Here is a 20,580-nt window from a genome sequence, read left to right as displayed (position 1 = left end):
GGATGAGCATAGATTAAAAAGATTATGTTTTGAAAATAATCACCTTGTCTTTTTCCACCGTCTTCTCCTTATCCACTTCACTTGAGAATATCCCAGACTGTGTGACCTAAAGGAAATCATGGCCAATGTCTGGACCTAGGCTGTCCAGTCGTCTCCGACCCAGAGCGACGCCATGGACCCGTTTCTCCCAGAACGTCCCACCTCCATCCGCAATCGTTCTGGTAGTGGATCCAGAGAGTTTTCTCCGTCAAAATGCGGAAGTGTTTTACCACAGTCTCCTTCTGCAGAGTCAACTTGAGTCTCCGCCCTCGACTCTCTCCCATGCCGCTGCTGCCCGGCACGGGGGAGTCTTGACTTGTAGTAGATTGCCTTCCACCAGCGAGCCACTGGCCAAGCTAGGAATGGAATGGATATCCCTCCGCTTGACTCTCCCTCCCGTAGTCGAGACTGGTAGAGGACTCGGGCAAGAACTGCCAGCGTAAAATGCATAATAATGTTGGCATTTGTTAAGCGCTTACTATGTGCAGAGCACTGTTCTAAGCACTGGGGTAGATACAGCGTAATCAGCTTGTCCAACGTGAGGCTCACAGTTAATCCCCATTTTACAGATGAGGGAACCGAGGCACAGAGAAGTGAAGTGACTTGCCCCCAGTCACGCAGCTGACAAGTGGCAGAGCCGGGAGTCGAACCCATGACCTCTGACTCCGAAGCCCGGGCTCTTTCCACTGTGCCACGCTGCTTCCCCTGCATGCACGACCCATGGGAGAATTGTAGCTGTCATAAAAAAGAAAACAGGTAGACGATCAAGAAAAGCAGCAAATGCACAGTTGCTTGAAGCTGGGCTGGACAGGTCCACCGTCACATCAGGAAAATCTCAAGGGGTCAGTGCCTTGGGTGGGCAGATGAAGATCACGTTTAGCTCCGAGCGGCTTCTTGCTTCTTCCTCAGTTCTCAGAGGCAGGAAGGGGATGCAACAGCTTCTGGCAGGCAGAAGTAGAGGAAATTCTGCTTTAAACCTTTCCCCTGCTTCTCCTCTCTCTCGGTTGTTCAATACAATAATGCCTAACATTTTTAAAGCCTTTATAGCATATAAAGGGAAGCAGTTTGTCCTAGCGGCAAGAGCACGGGCTTGGGAGTCAGAGGACCTGGGTTCTAATCCCGGCTCTTGCACTGGCCTGCTGTGTGGCCTTGGGCAATTTAACTGATTTATCTGTGCCTCCATTAACTCATCTGTAAAATGGGGATCCAATAACTGTTCTCCCTCCTACTTAGTTTTTTGAGACAGCGACTGTGTTCAAACTGATTATCTTCTATCTACCCCAGAGCTTCATACAGTGCTTGAAACATGGTGAGCGCTTAACAAATGCCACAGTGATGATGATGATTAGCAATGATGATAATAAATACTGAAGTTTATTTACTCAATGTGAAAGTATATTTAATGTGAAAAATCAAATTTCCATCTGATTCCTGGCCCACAAAAGACTCACAATCTAAGCAGAGGAAGGACACTTATACAAATAGGGCAAAAATCCAGTCAGCAATAGAAACAGGTTAAAAATACAGTTCTAGAATATGAGTGTTAAAAAAGGGAAGCAGCATGGCCTAGTGGCAAGAGCACGGGCTTGAGAGTCAGAGGATGTGGGTTCTAAACCCAGTTCTACCACTTGTCTTGCTTTGTGATCTTAAGCGATCACTTCACTTCTCTATGCCTCAATGACCTCATATGTAAAATGGGGATTAAGACTGGGAACCCCATGTGGAACGGAGACTTTGTCAACCTGATTAGCTTGTACCCACTCCAGTGCTTAGTACAGCGCCTGGCACATAGTAAGCACTTAGACACCACAATTATTTTACCTTGTATGCACCCCAGCACCCTCTGTCAGGATCACACCTGGAGAGTTTCCAGTCCTCTACCAGTTTCAGCTAGGGGAGGGAGAGTCAAGCCGAGGCCTGTCCATTCCATTCCTAGCTCGGCCAGTGGCTAGCGAGCGGCGGGCAATCCGCTCCAAATCAAAACTCACCTATGCTGGGCAGCAGCGGCACCGGAGAGAGTCGAGGGCGGAGACTCAAGATGACTGCACGCAAGGAGGCAATTCCTGCAGGAATAATAATAATAGTAATAATAGTGGGATTTACTCTTGATTCTATTTATTGCTATTGTTCTTGTCCGTCCGTCTCCCCCGATTAGACTGTAAGCCCGTCAAAGGGCAGGGACTGTCTCTGTTACCGATTTGTACATTTCAAGCGCTTAGTACAGTCCTCTGCACATAGTAAGCGCTCAATAAATACTATTGAATGAATGAATGAATTTACTACGTTCCTGGCACTGATCTAAGTGCAGGGGTAGATACAAGTAAATCAGATGGGACCCAGTTCCTGTCCCACATGGGGCTCATAGTCCTAATCCCCATTTTACAGATGAGGTAACTGAGACACAGGGAAGTGCAGTGCCTCGATCAAGGTCACACAGCAGAGTTGGAAGGACCTGGGATCGAATCCCAGCTTTTCCGCTCACCTGCTGTGTGACTTTGGACAGGTCACTTCACTTCTCTGTGCCTTAGTTGCCCTATCTGTAAAATGAGGACTAAGACTGCGAGCCCCATGTGGGGCGTGGACTGGGTCCAACCCGTTTTCAGTTTGTATCTACAGTATTTACTATGTGGCTGGTACATAGTAAGCGCTAAACAAATGCTATTAAAAAAGAAAGAGAGAGAGATCCTTATCCCCTCACTTGTTCTGGACTTATTACGTCCACCTCACAGTTCCGTGTAAATCAGTAGTATTTATTGAGTGCTTACTGATTGCAGAGCAGTGTACTAAGTGCTTAATTCATTCATTCATTCCATACTATTTATTGAGCACTTACTCTGTGCAGGGCAATGTACTAAGTGCTTGGAATGTACAAACCGGTAACAGATAGAGACAGTCCCTGCCCTTTGACGGGCTTACGGTCTAATCGATGCTACTGCCATGCTGAAGCCACAGAACTAGGCAGCAGGAGTCACTGAGCAGGGAAAATAATTAACAATAATGACAATAATAATAGCAACTGTTAACCACTTATATTTTGCCAAGGACTGCGCTAAGTGTTGAAGTATTGTAATAAAATCAGATTGGACGCAATCTCTGCCCCACATGGGATTCACAGTCTAAGGGGAAGGGAGAATAAAGATTTAATCACCATTTTACAGATGATGGAACGAAAGCACAGAGAATGAATGAATAAATGATGGTATCTGTTAAAAGCTAGTGAAGCGACTTCTCCCTCCTGCATAAGCTGTGAGTCCCACGTGGGACCTGATTATCTTGTATCCATCCCAGTGCTTAGCACATACCACAATCATTATTTATCATTACTTGCCCAAACTCACCCAGCTGACAAGCCCGGCAGATACAGGATTAGAACCCAAGTTATTCAACTCCCAGTCTTGTGCTCTTACCATTAGGCACGCTGTTTTCTAAGGGAAGGAAGCTCAAAGCTTAAAATTTAAAACTTGGCGTGCAAGTCTGTATCAGTGTTGGAGAGGGGCAGGCCAGTCGAAAATCCGTCTTCCCGGAACAAATCTGGATGAACCGCGATTTAGGCTCTGTCATCTTTTGAGATGTCTGTGATATCCATGGGATATGTTAGCCCAGCTGCATAATAAAACAGTTTAGGGGTGTGGTTATATACAGATGGATGGAAAAGAATGAGTAAAGCCTGGTTGTAGTCCATTTTAACGTGATATGACTGATTAGGGTGGCAACGTCTCAAGAGTTGGCTCATGTTTTCACTCATGTCTAGACTGTGAGCTCCTTGTTCTTAATCTCCATTTTACATATGAGGTAACTGAGGCAAAGAGAAGTGAAGTGACTTGCCCAAGGTCACGTAGCAGACAAGTGGCGGAACCAGGATTAGAACCCATGTCCTCTGACTCCCAAGCCTGTGCTCTTGCCACTAGGCCAAACTGCTTCTCTAGTAATAATAATGATGGTATTTGTTAAGGGCTTACTATGTGCCAAGCACTGGTCTAAGCAGGGGGGTCGATACAAGGTATTCAGGTCGTCCCACGTGGGGCTCACAGTCTCCATCCCCATTTTACAGATGGGGCAACTGAGGCACAGAAAAGAGAAGTGACTTGCCCAAGGTCACCCAGTGGACAAATGGCGGAACCGGGATTAGAACCCATTTCCTCTGACTCCCAAACCCGGGCTCTTGCCACTAAGCCACGCTGCATTAAATGTCACTGATATTGACTGATCGATTGATTTGTTGTTCTTGCCAAAGGGAGGGCTTTATTAATATCTGTCTTTCCCTCTAGACTGGTCGCTTGTTTGGTTGGACCCAGTCCCTGTCCCACATAGGGCTCACAGTCTTAATCCCCATTTCACAGATGAGGGAACTGAGGCACAGAGAAGCGAAGTGACTTGCCCAAAGTTGCACAGCAGACGCGACAGAGCTGGGATTAGAACCCAGGTGCTTCTGAAGGCCACACAAGAGCTTAGTACAGTGCTCTGCACGCAGTAAGCACTCAACAAATACCATCGATCGATCGATTAGTGACTTCTACTCCACACTAGGAAAGAAAAAGTGAGTTCGCTTTTAAATTTTCTTCTGCACAACTGCGTCACCTGATCCCGCGTTACAGCTCTCCTGTTTGACTTTAGACAATAAGGAAGAAATCGTCGAGGGGGTGGCCAGAAGCCTTTGTGCTCAAATACAATACTTTTCCCCGGGAGGTTGGCAGCTGCTGCTCTGCAAATGTCTTTCTGCCTCTGTCACTGTGTGTGTTTGGTTTTTTTACATTTCTTTTCTCAGATACCCAATCAAGTGCCGTGGGGAAACCGGAAGGTGCGACCTTGAGAAAGTCTCCTGAATCATGAAACAGACTCAGGGGCAAAAATCCTCCAAAGAGAGGGAAAAACCTCGGCCCTCATTTGTCACCAAGTTATTCGGAGGACGAGAAGAAGAAGCGAAAGCTGAGACTGGCAGCTTCGGCGAGGGAATCGAGCCGGGAGGAACAGGTGATTCCCCGCCAGATGTCCAGACCGCCGGAGGACAGACCACCGCTGAGACAGGTGACCCCTCGCTGATCTCCTCCTCTGTAATGATTTAAAAAATGTGTTTTCCTATTATTATTGTCATTAACAATAATGCTACTATTGGTTAAGTGCTTACTAGAACTGTTTAAAGTGGTCGGGCAGAGTCCCTGGCTCACCAAGAAGGAGGGAGAACGGGTTTTGAATCTCCACTTTACAGATGAGGAAACTGAGGCCGGAGAAGTGAAGCGACTTGCCCAGGGTCACACAGGAGACAAACGGCAGAGCTGGGGAATGGGGATAAGGGCGGGATAGCTGATTTCCAGACAGAGTCACTGGGGAAGGGCGACGCATCCAGCAGCGTGGCTCAGTGGAAAGAGCGCGGGCTCAGGAGTCAGAGGGCACGGGTTCGAATCCCGGCTCGGCCACTTGTCAGCCGTGTGACTGTGGGCGAGTCACTTAACTTCTCTGTGTCTCAGTTACCTCATCTGTAAAATGGGGATGAAGCCTGTGAGCCTCATGTGGAACAACCTGATGACCCTGTATTTACCCCAGCGCTTAGAACGGTGCTCTGCACATAGTAAGCGCTTAACGAATACCAAAATTATTATTATTATTTTACTTATGTGGAGTAAAAGTACAATCAGTCAATCGCATCCATTGAGAATACCAACATTATTATCATTCCTGTGTGCTATGTTACTGGGAGAGTAGAATATAACAAAATTGGCAGTCCATGTTCCCTGCCCTAAAGGAGTTTACAATTTAGAGGCGGAGTGGAGTAAAAATCGGCTACTCTATCATGGAAACTCTCCGACGGTGTAGATGCTTTCAATTTGCTATGTCGCTCGGCTACAGCTGAGGAAGCCACGCAGAGCCGGGGCTTGGGAGTCACAGGACGCGGGTTCTAATCCCAGCGCCGTCACTTGTCTGCTAGGGGACCTTGGGCAAGCTACTTCACTTCTCTGTGCCTCGGTTACCCTATCTGGAAAATGGGGATTAAGACTGAGAGCCCCACGTGGGACACCCTGGTTACTTGTATCTACCCCAGCGCTTAGGTTACCTTGTATCTCTACCCCAGTGCTTGGTACATAGTAAGAACCTAACAAATACAATTATTATTATTGATTCTCTATAGTATTGTGGGTAATTTGGTAAAACTAGGAAATGAAACTTGGTTTGGGGATGACATTTATGTCACTGTTCCTAGAGAAAAGTCGTCTCCATCTTGGCAGAAGCACTGGGCTAAACACCGGGGTAGATACACAGTAATCAGAGCAGATAGTCCCTATCCTACACGGAGTGACTCGAGGCAGCTTTCAGGAACTAACTTTGTCATAGTTGTGAGGATCGTCTGTCAAGAGCTGTCGCCCACAAGGAGGGCTTGAGATAATAATGGTGGTATTTATTAAGTGCTCACTATGTGCGAAGCATTGAACTAAGGCGGATACAGTGAAACTGTCCCTGTTCCACACGCGGTTCACAGTCTAAAAGGGAGAGATAACAGATATTTTATGCCCATTGGACAGATGAGGAAATTGAGGTACGGGTAATAATAATGATAATAATAATAATAGTTGTTAATAATACTTGTTAAGCATTTACTACGTGCTGAGCACTGTACAAATTGCTTGGGTAGATGCAAGATGATCAGGTCATGCAAAGTCCCTGTCCCTCTTTGAGGCTCACAGTCTAGCTAGGAGACGGTGGGATTTTACAGATGAGGTAACTGGGGCACAGAGTTCAGTGACTTGCCCAAGTTCACGCGGCAGATACGTGGCAGAGCCAGAATTAGAATTCAGGTCCTCTGTCACACAGGCCTGGGCTTTTTCCACTAAGCCTCGTTGCTTTCCTGCTAGAGAAGCAGCGTGGCTCAGTGGAAAGAGCAAGGGCTTTGGGGTCAGGGGTCATGAGTTCGAATCCCAGCCCTGCCACTTGTCAGCTGTGTGACTGGGCAAGTCACTTGACTTCTCTGTGCCTCAGTTACCTCATCTGTAAAATGGGGATTAAGACTGTGAGCCCCACGTGGGACAACCTGATTCCCCTGTGTCTACCCCAGCGCTTAGACCAGTGCTCTGCGCATAGTAAGTGCTTAACAAATACCAACATTATTATTATTATTATTATTATTAATAGCATCAACTGACTAAACCTTAACTGCCAAGCCCTCTACTTTCTCTAAATCACTACTGCGAAAGGTTTGCCGTTTATTGAACTTTTGAATCCCCTTGGTCGGTCAATTAATCTGTGGTATTTACCAAGCGCTTACTCTGTGAAGAGCGCTGTACTAAGTGATTGGGAGACTACAATGCAGAAGAGTCTCCAGAGCCTGTCTTCGCCTTGGGAATTAATAGTGTTGGTATTTTTTAAGCGCTTACTATGTGCCGAGCACTGTTCCAAGCGCTGGGGTAGATGCAGGGTCATCAGGTTGTCCCGCAATCTTAATCCCCATTTTACAGATGAGGTAACTGAGGCCCAGAGAAGTGAAGTGACTTGCCCACAGTCACACAGTTGATAAGTGGCAGAGCCGGGATTCGAACCCATGACCTCTGACTCCCAAGCCCGGGCTCTTTCCACTGAGCTACGCTGTTTGAATTGCCGTTGCTGCTGCCTTACAGGACACACAACTGGGCTGTTTTTCTCAAGGCGCCCAACTGGAGAACCAAACCCGTGGAAGCTTTTCAGTCAGCCCGTCAGTCATATTTATCGAGCCCTTTCTGTGTGCAGAACACTGTGATAAGAGCTTGGGAGAGTACAAAATAACAGAGACGGTAGACCAAGTGACTTACCATTCTCCCGCTAACCGCTGATGTGTCTGAGCAATGCCATTTTCAAATGACAAAATGCCAGAAGAGGTGCTCTATTCTATTTTCCTGGACAGAGTGTGCGAGTGTGGCGGGGATTTTCCAGGTGACACATTCCTGGATTCCCGGCTACATCCCAGATTAATCTCACATAGCCCCATCCTATTTAATAATAATAATAACGTGGGTATTTGTTAAGCGCTTACTACGTGCCGAGCACTGTTCTAAGCGCTGGGGGAGACACAGGGGAATCAGGTTGTCCCACGTGGGGCTCACAGTCTTCATCCTCATTTTACAGGTGAGGTAACTGAGGCCCAGAGAAGTCAAGTGACTTGCCCACGGTCACACGGCTGACAAGTGGCAGAGCCGGGATTCGAACTCATGACCTCTGACTCCAAAGCCCATGCTCTTTCCACTGAGCCACGCTGCTATTTCCTCCTCCCTGCCACTTTGGTGCTTCTTTTCCATGGCGCTAATGGACATATCTCAGTACTCTACTGCTTCCTCCTACTTGTATTTTATTTTTGTGTCTGTCTCCCCTGTTAGACTCTAAGCACCTTGAATAATAATAATAATAAGGATAATTGTGGTATTTGTTAAGCGCTTACTATGTGCCAATCACTGGTCTAAGCCCTGGGGTAGATACAAGCTAATCAGGTTGGGCACAGTCCCTCTCCCACATGGGGCTCACAGTCTCAATCCCCATTTTACCGATGAGGTAACTGAGGCCCAGAGAAGTGAAGTGACTTGCCTAAGGTCACACAGCAGACAGGCGGCAGAGCCGGGATTAGAACCCACGACCCCTGACTCCCAAGCCCGGGCTCTTGCCACTAGGCCATGCTCTGTCTCCGATCACATCTAGTAGCTCTACTTCCTCTCCCAAGTGCACGGTAAGAGTATTGTTATTATTATTATTAGTTGAAGGGATAGTAGCAGTAGATTGTAAGACTCTCACTAGTCCGAAAATTCCTCGAGGGCAGGGAGCAAGTCTGCCAACTCTGTTGTATTGTACTCTCCCCGAAGCGCTTAGTACCGTGCTCTCCACCCAATAAATAAAATTGATTGATTGATCATTAGTAATAACAGTAGTGTGGCTCAGTGGAAAGAGCCTGGGCTTCGGAGTCAGAGGTCATGGGTTCGACTCCCGGCTCTGCCGCTTGTCAGCTGTGTGACTGGGGGGCAAGTCACTTCACTTCTCTGGGCCTCGGTTACCTCATCTGTAAATGGGGATCAACTGTGAGCCTCACGTGGGACGACCTGATGACCCTGTATCTACCCCAGCGCTTAGAACAGTGCTCTGCCCATAGTAAGCGCTTAACAAATACCAACAGTATTATTATTCTAGATGGAGATGGCGTCAAATTATATTTGCCATCAGCTAAACCATTCCCTCCGCAGCCCCCGGGAACACTGCTCCGAGGCCTCCTTGTCACTCTAACTTCCAGATTTTGGGTGAGAATAATTTCACCTGCTTCACCCAGTATTAGCGCAAGATCCCACTGAGAAGCAGTGTTACCTAGTGGATAGATCAAGCACCTGGAAGTCCGAAGCACCAGGGTTCTTGTGCGGGCGTGACCTTAGATCAAACAATCAATCTTATTTATTGAGCGCTTACTGGGTGCAGAACTTTTGGAGAGTACAATATGACCGTATAATAGAGTCGGTAGACACATTACCTACCCACAATGATCCTACAGTGTAGAGGGGGAGACACATGAATATAAACAAATAAATTATGGATATTCGTTCACCCATTCATTCAATAGTATTTACTGAGCGATTATTATATGCTAAGCGCTTGGAATGTACAATTTAGCTACAGATAGAGACAATCCCTGCCCAGTGGCGGGCTCACAGTCTAAATGGGGGAGACGGGCAGCAAACCGAAACAGAACCGAAGACAACATCAAGATAAATAGAATCAAGGGGATGTACACCTCATTGACAAAATAAATAGGGTAATGATATATACCTGAGTGCTGTGGGACTGGGAAGGGGGATGAATGACGGGAGAAAAGGTGACGCAGAAGGACTGGGAGAGAGGAAAGGAGGGTTTAGTCAGGGAAGGCCTTTCGGAGGAGACGTGCCTTCAGTAAGGCTTTGGAGGTAATAATAATAATGATGTGGGTATTTGTTAAGCGCTCACTATGTGCAGAGCACTGTTCTAAGCGCTGGGGGAGATACAGGGTAATCGGGTCGCCCCACGTGAGGCTCACGGTTCATCCCCATTTTACAGATGAGGTCACTGAGGCACAGAGGAAGTGAAGTGACTTGCCCACAGTCACACAGCTGCCAAGTGGCCGAGCCGGGATTCGAACCCATGACCTCTGACTCCCAAGCCCGGGCTCTTTCCGCTGAGCCACGCTATTGTCAGTCGAATATGAAGAAGGAGGCTGTTCCAGGCCAGAGGCAGGAAAAGGGCAAGAGGTAGGCAGAGACATAGGGGAGGCCATTATTGGGCAGGGATTGCCTCTTATCTGTTGCCAAATTGTCCATCCCAAGTGCTTAGTACAGTGCTCTGCACACAGTAAGCGCTCAATAAATAAGATTGAATGAATGAATGAGATCGAGGTACAGTGAGTAGGTTGGCATTAGAGGAGCAAAGTGTGCTGGCTGGGTTGTAGTAACCTTGGCGTTATCCTTGACTCCTCTCTCTCGTTCAACCCGCATATTCAAGTCGTCAGTAAATCATGTCAGTTCTACCTTCACGGCACCGCTGAAATCTGCCCCTTCCTCTCCGTGCAAACTGCTCTCACGTTAATGCAGCCGCTTATCCTATCCCACCTCGATTATTCCGTCAGCCTTCTTGCTGACCTCCCCGCCTCCTGTCTCTCCCCACTCCAGTCCATACTCCACTCTGTTGCCCAGATCCTTTTCCTTCAGAAACATTCAGAACATCTTTGCCCCCTCCTCAAGAAACTCCAGTGGCTGCCCATCCACTTCTGCATCGAACACTTCTCACTCTACCTCGATCTATTCCATCTCGCCGCCGACCTCTCGCCCACACCCTACCTCTGGTCTGGAACGCCACCTCCCTCCTCCTATGAGACAGATAATTGGTCTCCCCCCACTTCAAAACCTCATTGAAGACACATCTCCTCCAAGAAGCCTTCCCTGACTAAGCCCTCCTCCCCTCTTCTCCCACTCCCTTCTGAAAAAAACACTTCTCACTTAATTTCCAAAGGTGTATAGCTTGATAACTCAGATGGAGCTTGCTTTTCCGAGATCATAGACGGCACGTCGGAAAATGTCAGTGCAGTTTCCGGTCAGAACTGTCATCTCTCAATAAATAAATCAATAAATATGATTGACTACCAATTAACCGCTTTGAAACTCTTCCTCCCCAAGGCTCACTATATTCCTCCTTACACTCTGCTCCTTCCCTTACTTAAAATTTACCTCAATGTCTGTGTCCCCCATGAAACTGTGGGGCAGGGATTTTTTTCTGCCGATTCTATCGTGCTCTCTCAGTGGCTAAGTAAAGTGCTCTGCTCACAGTAAGTGCTCAGTAAATAACACTGATTCGTTATGATATTTGATTGACCCATACCAGTAGGAATGTCCACTGGGTCCAGCATATTTGCCTATATCCTCATACTCTGCTCCTTCCCTTAACTAAAATTTAACTTAATGTCTGTGTCCCCCTTGAAACTGTGGAGCAGGGATTTTTTGTATTCATTCATTCAATAGTATTTATTGAGCGCTTCCTATGTGCAGAGCACTGGACTAAGCGCTTGGAACGAACAAGTCGGCAACAGATAGAGTCCCTGCCGTTTGACGGGCTTACAGATTCTATCGTGCTCTCTCAGTCGCTAAGTACAGTGCTCTGCTCACAGTAAGTGCTCAGTAAATAACACTGATTTGTTATGATATTTGATTGACCCATACCAATAGGAATGTCCATTAGGTCCATCATATTCGCTAGCACCTTCAGACGAATTCATGTTTCAAAAGACCGACCATCTCCCAAGCTTCCTAGCTATCCAAAATAGAAGTCCTGTTGCTATTGTATTTCTCTTCATCTACTCTATCATTTGTGCATAAAGAAATGATAATTGCGGTACCTATTAAATCCTTACTACGTGCCTAGCACGATAATCGGGTTGGACACAGTCTGAATCACACGAAAAGCTTATGGCTAAAATAGGAGGGAGAACCGGTGTTGAACTCCCATTTTACAGATGAGGAAACAGAGACATGGAGAAATGAAATGACTTGCCCAAGGTCACCCAGTGCAGAGCCAGGATTAGCAGCCAGGCCTTCTGACTCCGAGACCTTCGCTCTTCCCAATAGGCCCCGTTTTTTCTCCAGTGTTACTGGTGAATAACTTATGGTGTCCAGATGATTTATGGTGTCCAGATGTCTAGTTTTAGCTGGGACGGTCATGCTTTTCGGGAGGACTGATACAGTCTTGCCACATAGAAGAGGCCTTCCCTGACGAATCCCTTTTTTCTTTTCTTCCACTCCCTTTTGTGTCACCTTGATTTGCTCCCTTTATGAATCCACCCGAGCCCCACAACACTTGTGTCCATATCCATAATTTATTTACGTATATTAATGCCTGTCTCCCCCTCTAGACAGCAAACTCACTGGAATGTGTCTGTTCTATTGTTATATTGTACTCTCCCAAGAGTTTAGTACAGTGCTCTGCACGCAGTAAGCACTCAATAAAGACCACCGATTGATGAAAGGTTTAAATGGGAAGTCGTTAGTCATGCATTGGTTCAATTGTACTAAGGGCTTGGGAGAGTCCAATGTAACAACAAACAGACACATTCCCTGCCCACGACGAGCTCACAGTCGAGAGGGGGGAGAGAGACATGAATATAAATGAATAAATTAAAGATATATACAGAATTACAGATATTTAGAGGTCATCAGACACAGTGGTGTTGGTGGTGGAGGCTGCAGGGGCAGCAGTACAAACTATTGCCATATTGAAGAAGAGAGCGGTGACACCGGAATTAGTCTGGTTGGTTGCCAGCTGCTCATGCCATTCATTCATTCGTTCATTCAATAGTATTTATTGAGCGCTTCCTATGTGCAGAGCACTGTACTAAGAGCTTGGAATGTACAAATCGGCAACAGATAGAGACAGTCCCTGCCCTTTGACGGGCGCACGGTCTAATCGGGGGAGACGGGCAGACAAGAAGAATGGCAATAAATAGAGTCAAGCGGAAGAACGTCTCATAAAAACAATGGCAAATAAATATTTATAAATAAATATGCCATCACTGCGAGTTGCGGGCACTGCCAGAAACCCGTCACCTGGACGCGCCAGAAACTGTTCGTTTTCATACTGCCAATCAGTCGAGTGACCCCCGAGAAGCGGCATGGCATAGCACATAGAGTATGCACCTGAGAGTCAGAAGGTCATGGGTTCTAATTCTGGTTCCGCCACTTGTCTGCTCTGTGACCTCGGGCAAGGCACTTCACTTCTCTGTGCCTCAGTTCCCTCAACTGTAAAATGGGGATTAAGAATAATAATAATAATAATGTTGGCATTTGTTAAACGCTTACTATGTGCAAAGCACTGTTCTAAGAGCTGGGGGTTACTAGGTGATCAGGTTGTCCCTCATGGGGCTCACAGTCTTCATCCCCATTTTACAGATGAGGTCACTGAGGCCCAGGGAAGTGAAGTGACTTGCCCAAAGTCACACAGCTGACAAGTGGCAGAGTGGGATTAGAACCCATGACCTCTGACTCTTAAGCCCATGCTCTTTCCACTTTGCCACGCTGCTTCTCTGGACTATGATTCAGTAGGGAGTTTCAGGCAGAAAGGAGGGCATGAGAAAGGGGTCTATAATAATAATAATGGTGGTATTTGTTAAGTGCTTACAATTAAGAATGTGAGCCCCATGCTTGACGGAATCTGGGAGTCAGGAAGTCATGGGCTCTAATCCTGGCTCCGCCACTTGTCTGCTTTGTACCCTTGGGCAAGCCACTTCACTTCCCTGTGCCTCAGTTCCCTCAACCGTAAAATGGGGATTAAGAATGTGAGCCCCATGCTTGACAGGAACTGTGTCCAATCTAATTTGCTTGTACCACCCCAGCTTTGAGTACAGTGCCTGGCACGTAGTAAGCTGTTAAGAAATACCACAGTTATTATTATTACTCACTCTACCTTGATCTTATCTTACCTACCATAGAGTAGCAGCAAGGAGTCGTGGATGAGAAGCAGCATGGTGTAGTGGATAGAGCACGGACCTGGGAGTCTGAAGGTCATGGGTTCTAATCCCAGCTTCACCACTTGTTTCCATTATGGTTTCCATGGTTTCCATTATGACGACCACAGCCAACTTCCTTGCCACTAGGAAGCATACGCCCGCCGAAGGGACCTAGAAATGCCATCCTGAGCCAGAGCAGTGGTTTACCAGCCCGACGTCCCGCTGAGTGGGAAGAACCTGCCCTCCTTGACATTCAACCCCAGGGTTAAGGATATTCCACCTGACACCTCTAGTGTTTTCCCACTTAAGTGCATGATTTTACCTGCCTGGCAGGCTGGTATCGCTGATCCCGTTCTACCACAGAGGAGATTCCCTCGGCTCCTCCCCCTCTCCCTTCCCCTCCCCTCAGCACTGTGCTCGTCCGTTCAACTGTATATATTTTCGTTACCCTATTTATTTTGTTAATGAAATGTACATCGCCTCGATTCTATTTAGTCGCCATTGTTTTTACGAGATGTTCTTCCCCTCGACTCTGTTTATCGCCATCGTTCTCATCCGTCCGTCTCCCCCGATTAGACCGTAAGCCCGTCAAACGGCAGGGACCGTCTCTATCTGTTGCCGACTTGTTCATCCCAAGCGCTTAGTACAGTGCTCTGCACATAATAATAATAATAATAATGTTGGTATTTGTTAAGCGCTTACTATGTGCCGAGCACTGTTCTAAGCACTGGGGTAGACATAGGGGAATCAGGTTGTCCCACGTGGGGCTCACAGTCTTAATCCCCATTTTACAGATGAGGGAACTGAGGCACAGAGAAGTTAAGTGACTTGCCCACAGTCACACAGCCGACAAGTGGCAGAGCTGGAATTCGAACTCATGAGCCCTGACTCCAAAGCCCGTGCTCTTTCCACTGAGCCACGCTGCTTCTCCATTGCTTCACATAGTAAGCGCTCAATAAATACTATTGAATGAATGAATGCACTTGTCTGTCGGGTGACCTTGAGGCAAATCACTTCACTTCTCTGGGTCTCAGTCACCTCATCTTAAAGTGGGGACTGAGACTGTGAGCTTCACATAGGTCAGGGACCGTGTCCGAACCAATCTGCTTGCATCCACCCCATCACTTAATTCAGTGCGTGCTACATAGTAAGCACTTAACAAATACCACTATTATTATTATTATAGACCCATTTCTCATGCCCTTCTTTCTGTCTGGAACTCCCTACTGATTCATATCCCAGAGAACCAGTAATCCCCCTCTTCAGACGCCCACTAAAAGCGTACCTCTTCCAGAAGTCTTTCCTGAATAACCTCCTTTTTCCTCCATCGTATTTCCCTTCCTACTGTGTTACCTATGCCCTTGAGTTCAACCCCCTCAAACATTTAGCTACTCTCCCCAACCCTTACACCCACTGGGCTTATGTACATGTTTTTATACTTGGTTCATTCCCCTACCTGCAGTATCTTTTAATGTCTGTCCCCTCTGCTAGATTGCAAACTCCCTGAGGGCAGATATCGTATCTGCCTTCTCAGTTATACTGTCCCAAGTGCTTAGTGTAGTGTTCAGTATAGGATAAGCACATACTCTCCCAAACTGTATAGTGCTCAGTATGGAATAAGCACTCAATAAATACCAGTGATTGACTGACTAGTGGTGGTCGAGGAAGAGAAGATAAGTTTCCCTCCCTTGGAACCCCCCCGATTCATTCCCCTTTGTCCCTTTCTACGCTATTTTCTTATTCCCTCCTTCCCCCTTTCCCCTCTTCCTTCTGTTTTTCTCTTTCTCCCTCTCTCTGTCCTGCTCTCTGGCCCTGTCCTCTTTGAAGTGTCAGGTCACCCTGCCTAAAGTAAATAAAGTCAATCCCCCATCCCCCCTCCTCCCCTTTTTATTTTCCCTCTGAACAGCAGAACCTCAGCCTCTCGATTCCAAAATGGAGTCAGGATCCAATCAGAAGAAAATCCAACAGTTCCTCCAGAAGTTGGGCAAAAAGTTCAGCGACAGAAGTCTGAATCTGAATAACTGTGGACTGACAGCAACGGACGTAATGGAACTGAGTATGTATGCAGTCTACCTTGATCGCTCATCTTTCTTAGACCTTAGGTATCAGACTACCCTCTCAGGGTCGCACCTGGAGAGTTTCCAGTACTCTACCAGTCTCGACTATGGGAGGGAGGGTCAAACAGAGGCCTACCCGTTCCATTCCTAGCTTGGCCAGTGGCTAGCTAGTGGAAGGCTATCTGCTACAAGTTAAAACTCTCCCATGCTGGCCAGCAGCGGCACGGGAGAGAGTCGAGGGCGGAGGCTCAAGCTGACCGCACAGAAGGAGGCAGTGGTCAACCACTTCCCTATTTCTACCAAGAAAACTCTGTGGATACACTACCGGAATGATTGCAGATGGAGGTGGGGTGTTCTGGGAGAGATGTGCCCATGGAGCCGCGATGGGTCGGGAACGACTTGTCAGAATAAGACAAGCCAAGGTAGCAGACTCGAGGCACGAAGGTTACAGTTTTAGTCATGTTCATCATTCAGTGGTCCAAACGTTGTTTTTTTTTAAAATTAATGATATTTGCTAAGTGCTTTACTATGTGTCAGGCACTGTTCTAAGCTCTGGAGTAGATACAAGCTAATATGATTGGACACAGTCCCTGTCGCACACAGGGCTCACAGTCTTAATCCCCTTTTACAGATGAGGTCACTGAGGCACAGTAAAGTTGAATGACTTGCCCAAGGTCATACAGCAGACAAGTGGCTGATCCGGGATTAGAAACCGGGCCCTCTGACTCCCAAGCCCATGCTCTTTCCCCTAGGTCGCCCAGCTGGTTTCCTTAGTCACCTCCATCAGAGAAAGCAGCTGGGAAATATGTAACTTTTGGTAAAAAAAAAAAAAAGTTAAATTGAAAATTTTCCAAACTTCATAAGGTTTCGGCCAGATCGGGTTGAAAGTCCAAGTGAGTTGTTGTTTTCTCACTGCTGAATCATCCGTGAACTAATTGCCTTCAGCTCTTTGGAGAACAGCTGCTCTCCTGGGTGAATAAGCCCTTGGATCCATCGATAAGGTTAAGCTCTGGCTGGAAACCTAAGGGCATCTTGGGCATGGATTTTAATCACCTATGGAATTACCAGGAAGAAACACCTGCTTGACCTAAGCTCAAGTTGGCCCGTGACACAATAAATATCTGTTCCAAGAACAGCTTCCTCGACTCCGGCACTGAAACGAACAGCAGGTACACGCGGCGCGTGTGATTACAAGGGAACAAAGAGAGCTTTTCAATCGTTTTGTTTAAATATGATATCATTGTCTGAAGAAAGCATTCTGACCCCTTGCGTCAAACTATAGGCAGCTCCTTCTTCTTAAATGCCGTCCAGCCGTTTCCAATTCAGAGCGACCCTGTGGATCTTTTCCCACAGAGTTTTCTTGGTAAAAAATATGGTTTGCCATTGCCGCCTTCAGTGCGGTAAAAACTTAAGTCTCTGCCATCGTGTTTGATGGACATTTTGGTCACTTGATTATCTGCCTTTGACTTTTTCTCTTGCTGCTGCTACGCAGCACAGGCGAATCGACTTTGACTCTCCGGCTCAGACCTTTCCACTGCGGGTGACCCTGACGAGAGAGTCTCTTTCAGTGGCATACCTCTAAGCTTCATTAGCTGATGCAAACTCTCCTCCCACGATAAGGCATTGATTCATAGCTCTAAATAATAGTAATAATAATGACGGTATTTGTTAGGCGCTTTCCATGCTTTCTCCCCTTCTCCTCCACATCTTATCTCACTTTGGCTTCACGGACTCCATCCTCTCCCGGTTCTCCTCTTATCTCTCTGGCCGTTCATTCTCGGTCTCCTTCGCGGGCTCCTTCTCCCCCTCCCATCCTCTAACTGTCGGGGCTCCTCAAGGGTCAGTTCTCGACCCTCTACTGTTCTCCATCTACACTCACTCCCTCGGCGAACTCATCCGCTCTCACGGCTTCAACTACCATCCCTATGCAGATGACACACAGATCTACATCTCCGCCCCCGTCCTCTCCCCCTCCCTTCAGGCTCGTATCTCCTCCTGCCTCCGGGACATCTCTAGCTGGAGATCTGCCCGCCACCTAAAACTCAACATATCCAAAAGTGAGCTCCTCATCTTCCCTCCCAAGCCCTGTCCTCTTCCTGACTTCCCTATCACTGTGGATGCTTGGCGCAGTGGAAAGAGCACGGGCTTTGGAGTGAGGGCTCATGAGTTCGAATCCCAGCTCTGCCACTTGTCAGCTGTGTGACTGTGGGCGAGTCACTTATCTTCTCTGTGCCTCAGTTCCCTCATCTATAAAATGGGGATTAAGACTGTGAGCCCCACCTGGGACAACCTGATTCCCCTGTGTTTACCCCAGCGCTTAGAACAGTGCTCTGCACACTGTAAGCGCTTAGCAAATACCAACATTATTATTATTATGCTATGACCATCCTTCCCATCTCTCAGGCCCGCAACCTCGGTGTCATCTTTGACTCGGCAATCTCGTTCACCCCACACATCCGATCTGTCACCGAAACCTGCCGGTCTCACCTTTATAATATCGCCAAGATCCGCCCTTTCCTCTCCACCCTAACGGCTATCTTATTGTTACGGGCTCTCATAATATCCCAGCTGGATTATTGTGTCAGCCTTCTCTCTGATCTCCCTTCCTCCCGTCTCTCCCCGCTCCAGTCTATTCTTCATTCAGCTGCCCGGCTCATCTTCCTGCAGAAACGCTCTGGGCCTGGCACTCCCCTCCTCAAAAACCTCCAGTGGTTGCCTAGCGACCTCCGCACGAAACAAAAACTTCTCACTCTAGGCTTCGAGGCTGTCCATCCCCTTGCCCCCTCCTACCTCTCCTCCCTTTTCTCTTTCCACTGCCCACCCCGCACACTCTGGTCCTCTTTCGCCCACCTCCTCACCGTCCCACGTTCTGGCCTATCCCGCTCTCGACCCCCGGGCCACGTCCTCCCGCTGTCCCGGAACGCCCTCCCTCCTCACCTCCGCCAAACTCATTCTCTTCCCCTCTTCAAATCCCTGAGAGCTCACCTCCTCCAAAGGCCTTCCCAGACTGAGATTCCCCTTTTCCCTCTGCTCCCTCTGCTCCCCCTCTACTCCCCTTCACCTCTCCTCAGCTAAGCCCTCTTTTCCCCCCTTTCCCTCTGCTCCTCCCCCTCTTCTTTCCCCTCCCCTCAGCGCCGTACTCGTCCGCTCGACTGTATTTAACTTCATCACCCTATTCATTTTGTTAATGGGATGTACATCACCTTGGTTCTATTTATCTGCTATTGTTTTAACGAGATGTTTATCCCCTCGATTCTATTTATTGCTATTGTTCTTGTCTGTCCGTCTCCCCCGATTAGACCGTAAACCCGTCAGAGGGCAGGGACTGTCTCTATCTGTTACCGATTTGTACATTCCAAGCGCTTAGTACAGTGCTCTGCACATAGTAAGCTCTCAATAAATGCTATTGAATGAATGAATATGCATCAAGCACTGTTCTAGGTGCTGGGGTAGATACGAGATCATCAGGTTGGACACAGTCCCTGTCCCACATGAGGCTCACAGTATTAATCCCCATTTGGCAGTGAGGTAACTGAGGCACAGAGAATAATAATAATAGTATTTCTTAAGTGCTTACTATGTGCCAAGCACTCTTCTAAGTGCTGGGAGTGGTGACTTGCCCAAGGTCACACAGCAGACAAGTGGCAGAGCCAGGAATAGAACCCATGTCCTTCTGACTCCCAGGCATGTGCTTGTATTCACTAGGCCATGCTCCTTCCTACCTCATAAGAAATACTGGAGAACCGCTCAGGCCCGCCCATTGAAGGAAGAGTTGTGTTTTTTTTTTGTTGCTGTTGCTCTTTGTGGTGTTTGTTAAGCGCTTACTATGTGCCGGGCACTGTACCGAGCTGAGATTCAAGCTAATCAAGTTGGACACAGTCCATGTCCAACATGGGGCTCACAGTCTAAATCCCCCTTTTACAGATGAGGTAACAGACACAGAGAGGTTATGTGACACGTCCAAGGTCAAACAGCAGGCAAAAGGCAGGGCTGTGACTAGAACTCAGGACCGTCCGACTTGTAGGCCCATGTTCTGCCCACTAGGCAATGCCCATGGTAGAGAAGAGATCTGGGTGTAACTATCAGTTTCGTTACTGAATCCCTGGATCACCTTGGGTGATGTCACTTCATCGCTCAGTGCCTTGGTGTCTTTAGGTGGAAGACGTCTCCACTTCCTGCTCTTTATTACTTCTCAGAGATTTAATGTGGATGGAGAAGAATCAAAAGGAAGTGGAATGGCCTAGTGGAAAGAGTACGGGCTTGGGAATCAGAGGACTTGGGTTCTAATCCCAGCCCCATCCTTTGCCTGCTGTGTGACTTTGGGCAAGTCATCTAACTTCTCTGTGACTCGGTTTCCTCATCTGTAAAATGGGGATTCAATCTCTGTTCTCCCGCCTTAGACTGTGAGTCCATATGGTATAGCGACTGTATCTAATCTATATTTTATCTTACCAGGGCTCGGCACCCAATAAGTGCTCAATCCATCAGTGGTATTAATTGAGTGCTTACTGTGTGCAGAACATTGTT

The 20,580-nt window shown here is 47.5% G+C and overlaps 1 protein-coding gene, 1 long non-coding RNA gene and 1 other non-coding gene across 4 annotated transcripts in view; 2 read left to right on the top strand and 1 right to left on the bottom strand.

Moving 5' to 3' along the window:
* Positions 1 to 805: 805 nt before the first annotated feature.
* On the bottom strand, positions 806 to 14,038 carry LOC114810133. The gene is made up of 4 exons (XR_003757861.2): positions 13,974 to 14,038; positions 3,447 to 3,642; positions 2,028 to 2,102; positions 806 to 980 (listed from the first exon to the last, which is right to left on the bottom strand). It is a non-coding gene; the product is annotated as an uncharacterized LOC114810133 (long non-coding RNA).
* The window catches only part of LRRC31 (leucine rich repeat containing 31), a 39,359-nt gene continuing 23,594 nt past the window's right edge, over positions 4,816 to 20,580 (top strand). Inside the window, exons 1-2 of one of the 2 annotated variants that reach the window (XM_029059920.2) lie at positions 4,816 to 5,064; positions 15,903 to 16,052. In XM_029059920.2, the coding sequence (XP_028915753.1) occupies positions 4,866 to 5,064; positions 15,903 to 16,052 (349 nt within the window). In that variant the 5' untranslated portion in view covers positions 4,816 to 4,865. Of the gene's footprint in view, positions 5,065 to 14,140; positions 14,261 to 15,902; positions 16,053 to 20,580 lie in introns of those variants that run through there. The other variant, XM_029060092.2, reaches the window with a different exon arrangement.
* On the top strand, positions 16,109 to 16,246 carry LOC114817135. Its single transcript, XR_003764984.1, has one exon. It is a non-coding gene; the product is annotated as a small nucleolar RNA SNORA7 (small nucleolar RNA).

This window comes from Ornithorhynchus anatinus, chromosome 1 (genome assembly GCF_004115215.2).
Source record: "Ornithorhynchus anatinus isolate Pmale09 chromosome 1, mOrnAna1.pri.v4, whole genome shotgun sequence".
NCBI lineage: Eukaryota > Metazoa > Chordata > Mammalia > Monotremata > Ornithorhynchidae > Ornithorhynchus > Ornithorhynchus anatinus.
The sequence above is the reverse complement of the archived record's forward strand: the minus strand, read 5'-3'. Positions and strand labels throughout refer to the sequence as shown.